The sequence below is a fragment of the Etheostoma spectabile genome, chromosome 10 (genome assembly GCF_008692095.1).
Source record: "Etheostoma spectabile isolate EspeVRDwgs_2016 chromosome 10, UIUC_Espe_1.0, whole genome shotgun sequence".
Taxonomy (NCBI): Eukaryota; Metazoa; Chordata; class Actinopteri; order Perciformes; family Percidae; genus Etheostoma; species Etheostoma spectabile.
The window spans coordinates 17155226-17162900 of record NC_045742.1 but is presented as its reverse complement, the minus strand read 5'-3'; the positions used below and the strand labels follow the sequence as shown (position 1 = coordinate 17162900).

The following is a 7675-nucleotide window of genomic DNA, read 5'->3' as shown; positions in this document are numbered from 1 at the left end:
ATAAGCCAGCATTAAGATGTCTGAATCCCTCTGTCCTTTGAGGTGGAAGTACTCTATTCTGCTCTTGCGTCTAGTCAGAGGCACTCACCCTGGATTCGCAGTTGTATTTGGGTGAACCGTCTTTGTTCGCTTTATTCTTCAACCTTTTAAGAACTTATCGTCGACGATGGATTCGAAATTACTCGTATTTCAAACGTGTGGGTTTTATTTCCTCCTTTTTTTGCATGCCACATATGGAGACATAAGCTATTCCTTTCCAGAGGAGATGAAACGAGGATCAGTTATTGGAAATATGGCCAAGGATCTCGGGCTGGAGACGGGCGCTCTCTCTAACAGAAGAGCACGTATCGACACCGATGGGACTGATAAACGTTACTGTGACATGAACCTGAATAACGGAGAGTTGATTGTTGCCGACAGGATTGACCGAGAGGGGCTTTGTGGAGAAAAGGTTTCGTGCATCCTAAAACATGAGCTGGTGCTGGAAAATCCTCTCGAGCTACATCGGATAAGTCTTCTCATTCAAGATATTAATGATAACTCGCCACAGTTTAACGAGATTTGATCAAATTAGAAATTCGAGAGTCTGCAGACAGGGGAGCTCGTTTTGTGATAGAGGAGGCGCACGATGCGGATGTAGGACAAAACTCAGTTCAGCAGTACAGCCTCAAAAAGAATGATAATTTCATTTTGTCCGTTAATGGAAATACAATAGAGCTTGTTCTTGAAAAAGAGCTTGATCGTGAAAAACAACAAGAGATCAATTTGCTCCTAACAGCTTTAGATGGAGGTTCTCCTCAGAGATCAGGTACTGTAGTCATACACGTCACTGTACTGGATGCTAATGATAACGCCCCGGTGTTTAGCCAGGCCGTTTATAAAGCCAGTCTGCCTGAGAACTCTCCTGTAGATACTGTAGTGGTCACAGTGAGTGCTACTGATGCAGACGAGGGAGTTAACGGAGATGTGACTTATGACTTTGGACATGTTACTGAAGATGTGAAGAAGATATTTAGTATTGACCGTAAAGTGGGTGAGATACGAGTAGTTGGTGCTGTTGACTATGAAACTACGACCTCATTTGAAATACGCGTTAAAGCAAAAGATGGGTTAGGGCTGTCATCTTATGCTAAAGCAATAATTTATATCACTGATGTGAATGACAACGCCCCGGCAGTCAATTTGAAATCTGTGACTAACCCCATACCTGAAGATACCCTACCTGGTACAGAGGTGGGCATCATTAACGTGCAGGACAGAGACTCTGAGAATAACAGACAGGTCCGCTGCTCCATTCAGCAAAACGTCCCTTTTAAGTTGGTCCCTTCTATTAAAAACTATTATTCTCTGGTGACCACAGGACAACTGGACCGTGAACTAGTGTCTGATTACAACATTACAATCACTGCCACTGACGAGGGCTCTCCACCTCTGTCCTCCTCTAAAACTGTTCAGTTTCTGTAGCATCACACGACAACCCACCTGTGTTTGAGGAACAGTCGTACAGCGCATATGTGACTGAAATAACAAACCTGGCTCCACTTTATGTTCTGTTACTGCTCGAGACCCGACTGGAGACAAAACGGTACAGTGATTTATTCTCTGTTACCCGGTGAGGTGAACGGTGCCCCGGTGTCCTCCTTCTGTCTGTTAACGGAGACACGGGGTGATCCACGCTGTAGGACGTTTGATTATGAACAGTTCAGGAGTTTTAAAGTCCACGTATGGCCAGAGACAACGGTTCTCCTCCCTCAGCAGCAACGTGACCGTCTTGTCTTCATATCGGATGTGATGACAACTCTCCTCAGATACTGTACCCCGCCCCGGAGGACACTCCTTCATGACCGAGCTGGTCCCCAAAGCTGCACACGGAGGCTCTCTGGTGTCCAAAGTGATAGCGGTGGACGCGGACCCGGACAGAGCCTGGCTGTCCTATCTATAGTAAAATCCACTGATCCGGTTTTCACTATTGGTCTCACAGCGGAGAGATCAGGACACAGCGGGACATTTCTGAGTCAACAGCATGAAACAGAACCTTATTGTGTCAGTGAAAGATACGGACAGCCCTCTCTCTCCGCCACCTGTTCCATGTATTTACTTATTTCTGATAACTTGGCTGAGGTGCCGGAACTGAAGGATTTTTCTTACGATGAGAAGAACTCCAAATTGACCTCTTATCTGCATCGCGCTGGTGTCTGTGTCCACCTTTTTTCTGACCTTCTCATCATCATCCTGGTGTGAGGTTTTGTCGCAGGAGAAAGCCCAGACTGTGTTTGATGGAGCAGTTGCCATCCCCAGCGCTTATCTCCCTCCTAATTACGAAGATGTTGACGGCCAGGAACTTTACGCAGCGCTTACAATTATGACGCCTACCTGACACAGGTCTAGAACCAGTGACTTTAAGTTCGTGACGTCATACATGACAACACACTGCCTGCTGCCCAACTCTGGAAAGTCCATCAACTTTGCTGAGGTGTTTGGGGATTGTATTGATTCTCCTGAGGTAGGGACATGCTTTACCTAATCTGTCCCAGATGTGGAAAACTTATTCTGTAATATATTTTACTCAGACACAGACAGACACACACACACACACACACACCACACACACACACACCATACACACATACACAAACACATACACACACACACACATACACACTCACTCACTCACTCACTCACTCACTCACTCACTCACTTACTCACTTACTCAGTGCGTTGCTCATTCACACACTTACTCACTATAATGTAGTATATGTGATTGTCTCTGCTCGTTCATCTGTCCTTGGTGGAGTGATTTTCTGAGGCTGACTCATTTCCTAAGATTGGCTATGATGTACACTCTTTGTGTTTTCATTGTAAATCCTCTTTTTTTAGTCCTTTTGAGATTATTTAATTCAATAATAATGTCATATTTGCTGGTGGAAAATATCTTCCTAAATAACCAAACTTTATTCAAGTTTATTTTAAAGAAATGCAATAATTAAAATGTATGTTTTGTATAATAGAATAGACACCACCCTCAGTATCCAGTTATTAACCAAATAAACATGTACTCAGGAACTCTGAGTAACCTTTTCATGTCTTTTATTTTTACCATTCATTTAAATTAGATTTTGTTGTGAATTAAATTCTGAGGAAGGCAGACATTCCCTTTTTTGCCTCTTAATATGACAGATGGAGATGCAGTGGAACTGTTTGCTATGATACAGTGGAGTGCCGAGTAACTGTCAGAGACCCTGCTGCAGACAGCCCAACCCTTATCAACACCTTCTACATTTTCACTGAACATTAGGACTGAATGCATCAAGCTAACTTTTAGCTTTTAGCTGTCTAAATAAAAAGGGAAATTCCCTTAAAATTAATTTTTTTCTTTGATATATTTTAGCAGTTTTTCAAGTCATTTTTAAAACCATTTTGTCAATAGACATGAAATAAAAACTTTTGTCAGTGCAGAAGTTACCCAACACTCTTAATTGCAGTAATTCACTTACCAGTGCTGAATGTGTGCGTCCAATACTGCACTTTCACTGGTGCATACTTTCTGTTTGTTAAATTGCATGGAACAGTTTTGGGTGTTTTGACATGCATTTTCATTCCATTATTTGGCAGTCCACTCAACTTCAAGCTAAATCATATTGCCAAGTCCTCTGTTGAACACTTTGATGCATAAGGAAGCTCATAGATTTGCACACTGGCACATTTTTCACAAACCTGAAACAACCGTGTCCTCTGCGTCTACTTCAGACATCTGCATGGTGCTGTGCAATGGTACACTCTCTGTCAAACGCATACAGGTGGAGCAACACTCATTGCTACATAATATTGTCTGAATAATCGGTCCCCTTTTCATTCAGAGTTTTAAGTGCATATATTGATTAAAGAGTATATTTACACTGTCAGATGGTAATGGAGGCATATTATATTCATGTCATTGCACATGTTGCACTGTAATATACAGCACAGTACAATAATTTGGATTTACTGTGCATTTACACAGAAATGGTTTGTCAACTTCACATGGCCGATTTAACTGAGTATGATGCTGTGTGGAAAGAAACCGTGTGTGGGTTATTTGGGTGTAGAGTGCTCTTTGGCACCTAGAAGAGGGAATAAGTTTAATAAAGTAATGCTCAAGATGTGGAAGTCTGCAATTATTCTTTCCTGACTTGGGAAATAAGTTGTGGACATTGGGCATTTGGCCTCAATGAAATTTAGATTTGGTTGCTCCTGTTATGTTTGGACACTGACCAGACTGTGATTACTGTGCGGAGCACAAACTCAAGTATTGCACTACACTATATAACTTGATCAAAAAGCTAAACTTATCCAATGGCACATCATGAAGTAACTATACCTGTATGGCCTTTTTTTGTACTGTGGTCTATATTCCGGGCCAACCTCAGCTCCTGGGAGATAGCATATGCAAGAAACTCAAAGGTTTACCAGAACACCATATTGCTGTGTGTTTTGTGCTTCCCCTGAATTCCACTGTCATCTTCCACGTTGCTTAAATGAAATGTAATGCATTGGAGCAATATTAAATCAGTATGTCACAGGGATTAATTAAGTAACATCTACAAGATACTATTCATTTCAAAAGTATTGTACATGATTGCATTACACTGTTCAGGCGTTCCCCTGTTGCCTCAAACGTCGATGGTCATCTTGTATTATAGTAAGTTATCTTACAGCATTTTGCCTGGTCTGATGTTGGTCACAGTACAAGACAATGTTAAAATATCAGCCAATGTAAAATGTCTCATTGCATAGGCTGTCCACTGTTGCAATATATCTCCCAGTCTCTTGGTGACGCTCTTTTATAACGTCTGATTCATGGCACTTTACCTTATATTTGCCAGTGGAACTGGAGTATAGCCGAGGGCTGTGCATGCGTGTGTGTGTGTGTGTGTATGTGTGTGTGTGTGTGTGTGTGTGTGTGTGTGTGTATGTGCGTGTATGTGTGGGTGTATGTGTGTGTGTGAGTGAGACTTTGTGTGTGTGAGAGAGAGAGAACGAGAGAGAGCAGGAGAGAGCGAGCGAGAGAGAGAGTTTGGGAGAAATTGGGACAGAGAGAGAGGAATCCAAGCAGACAGCTTCCCTAATAGAGCATGATAAACTCAGCTAGAGAAGCAGTGGACCGCTGAGCTGCAGCAGCATTTTTCTTTCGATATTTAGATGTATATGTTTAGGATTTAGCTATCATGGCGACAGAACATCTGCTTTTGAAAGCATGTTTAATCATCGACCAGCGAATAAACTTAAAATGGTGGCTGCATTTTTTTTTGTTTTGCTTCCTTTTTGGTGTTTCGTTTGAAGAAGTCCGTTACATTCTTCCAGAGGAGATGAAACCGGGGTCGGTGATCGGGAATGTAGCGCGGGATCTGGGACTGAAAGTGACTGAGCTTGATTCTCGTAGAACCCGTGTTGTAGCCGAAGGAACCAGCCAGCTGTGTGAACTGGACACTGCGTCAGGCAATCTTTTGATCAGCCAAAGGATAGATCGAGAGGAGCTCTGCGCGCAAGCCAGCGTCTGCATCCTACAGTACCAGCTTTTACTTGAAGATCCCCTTCAAGTACACAGCTTAGTTTTGGATATTGCGGATATAAATGACAACAGCCCAGTGTTCGCAGTGGAGGAGATACAACTAGATTTAGTTGAATCCACAGTTCTGGGGAGGCGCTTTCCGTTGGAGAGTGCGCATGACCCCGATTTGGGAACCAACTCAGTCCGTGAATATAAACTGAGCCCGAACGATCATTTTGCACTGGAAATGAGTACCCAAATAAATAGCAATGCTTATCCAGAACTAGTTCTTAAAAAGCCCTTGGACCGAGAGGCGCAAGCTGAACATATACTGAAAATCAATGGAATCGACGGGGGAAATCCGGTCAGATCAGGAACTGCTTCTATCCATATCCGTGTGTTGGACGCCAATGACAATGTCCCAGTTTTCAGCCAACGAGTTTACAAAGCCTCTGTGCCAGAGAACTCTGCCATAGGGACTGGAATAGTCAAGCTGAATGCCACGGACTCAGATGAAGGTGTTTATGGAGAGATAACGTACTCGTTCAGTCACCTGTCAGACAAGATGGGAAGGATTTTTGAAATGAACCCTTTGAGTGGAGAAGTTCGGGTGGCAGGTGCTATTGACTATGAAGATGCTAGTTCGCACGAGTTGGATGTTCAGGCTAAAGATGGGGGTGGTCAAGCATCTCACTGTAAACTTATAATTGACGTCATTGACGTAAATGACAATAAACCCATGATAGAAATAAAGTCAGCCTCTGCTAATGTGGCTGAAGACTCTAAACCAGGAACTATGGTTGCTCTAATTAATATACATGATCTGGACACTGGAAACAGTGGGCGCGTCACGTGTACAATTCCAGACAATGTTCCTTTTAAGTTTGTATCAGAGGTTAAAAACTATTACATGTTAGTGACTGATGGAATGCTAGACAGAGAACTTGAACCCCAGTATAACATCACAATTACTGCCACTGATGCGGGCTCCCCGTCGCTCTTTACTGTAAAAGTTATAACAATCGTGATCAGTGATATAAACGATAACCCCCCGAGTTTTACGCAGAGCGAGTACAATGCCAACATCTTAGAAAACCAACCCGTCGGCACGTTTGTGATGAAAGTAAAAGCAGAGGACATTGACGACGGAACTAATGCTAAATTACTATACCAAATATCAAAGGACACACAGTCAGAAGTGTCCTCCTTCCTCACCATCAACTCAGACACCGGGGAGCTGTTCACATCACGCCTATTTGATTATGAACAGTCCGTTTACTTTCAAATTAAGGTGACAGCTCGAGATAGAGGCGACCCTCCACTCTCCACGACCTGCACTGTAAACGCTTTTATTAAGGACCAAAATGATAATGCACCTGTTGTCTTATATCCTGTCCAAACCACGGGGTTTATTGCTGAGGATATGGTGCCAGTTGAAGCGCCCAGAGGTTACCTGGTTACTAAGGTGGTAGCTGTGGACGCCGACTCTGGCCATAACGCCTGGCTGTCCTACAGGATAATCAAAGCAACGCTGCCCAACCTGTTTATGGTCGGTTTGCATACAGGAGAAATCAGAACGGTGCGTGCATTCATGGAGGACGATGAACAGAAACAAACTGTTGTTGTTTTAGTAACAGATAACGGGTCCGAACCTCTCTCCGCCACCGCTACAGTCAGCGTAGTGATTGGTGACGGGCTGCCTGTTTTAAACGAACTCTTTGAGTTTGCAGACGAGTCACAGGACAGCGATGACTTAACGCTCTATTTGATTATCGCTTTGATAGCTGTTTCCTCTCTGTTCATCCTTTTAATTAGTGGAGTGTTTTATTTTAAGCTGTGCAGGCGTAGTTATGTCTACCGTTCCACCACTGCTCTCCCCGTTTTCCCCACGACCTACTACCCCCCTAGTTTTACAGACGTAAGCCGTTGTGGGACCCTGCTGAAAGATGACCGGTATGATTCCTTCTTGACCACAGGGTCGTGGAGAGGCGATTTTCGTTTCGGTTCAAGTACAGACACTGACACACTGAAACAAAGAAGTGCAGCCTATCAAAAAAATACGCTAAGGCGCACGAGTACAGACAGAGCTGGTCTGAAGGTGAGGGCAGGTGCATCGCATCCTTGTTATGTGGTCAATTGATAATCGGC

General features: G+C 43.4%; 1 protein-coding gene and 1 pseudogene across 1 annotated transcript in view; both read left to right on the top strand.

The window, feature by feature from the left end:
• Positions 1–38: 38 nt before the first annotated feature.
• Positions 39–2524, top strand: LOC116697330 (protocadherin gamma-A4-like; annotated as a pseudogene).
• Positions 2525–5053: 2529 nt separating this feature from the next.
• LOC116696672 (protocadherin gamma-A2) overlaps positions 5054–7675 on the top strand; it is a 3332-nt gene continuing 710 nt past the window's right edge. Inside the window, exon 1 of the mRNA XM_032527771.1 lies at positions 5054–7675. This exon is cut by the window's right edge and continues 710 nt beyond it. Within this exon, the coding sequence (XP_032383662.1) occupies positions 5205–7667 (2463 nt within the window). The 5' untranslated portion in view covers positions 5054–5204 and the 3' untranslated portion in view covers positions 7668–7675.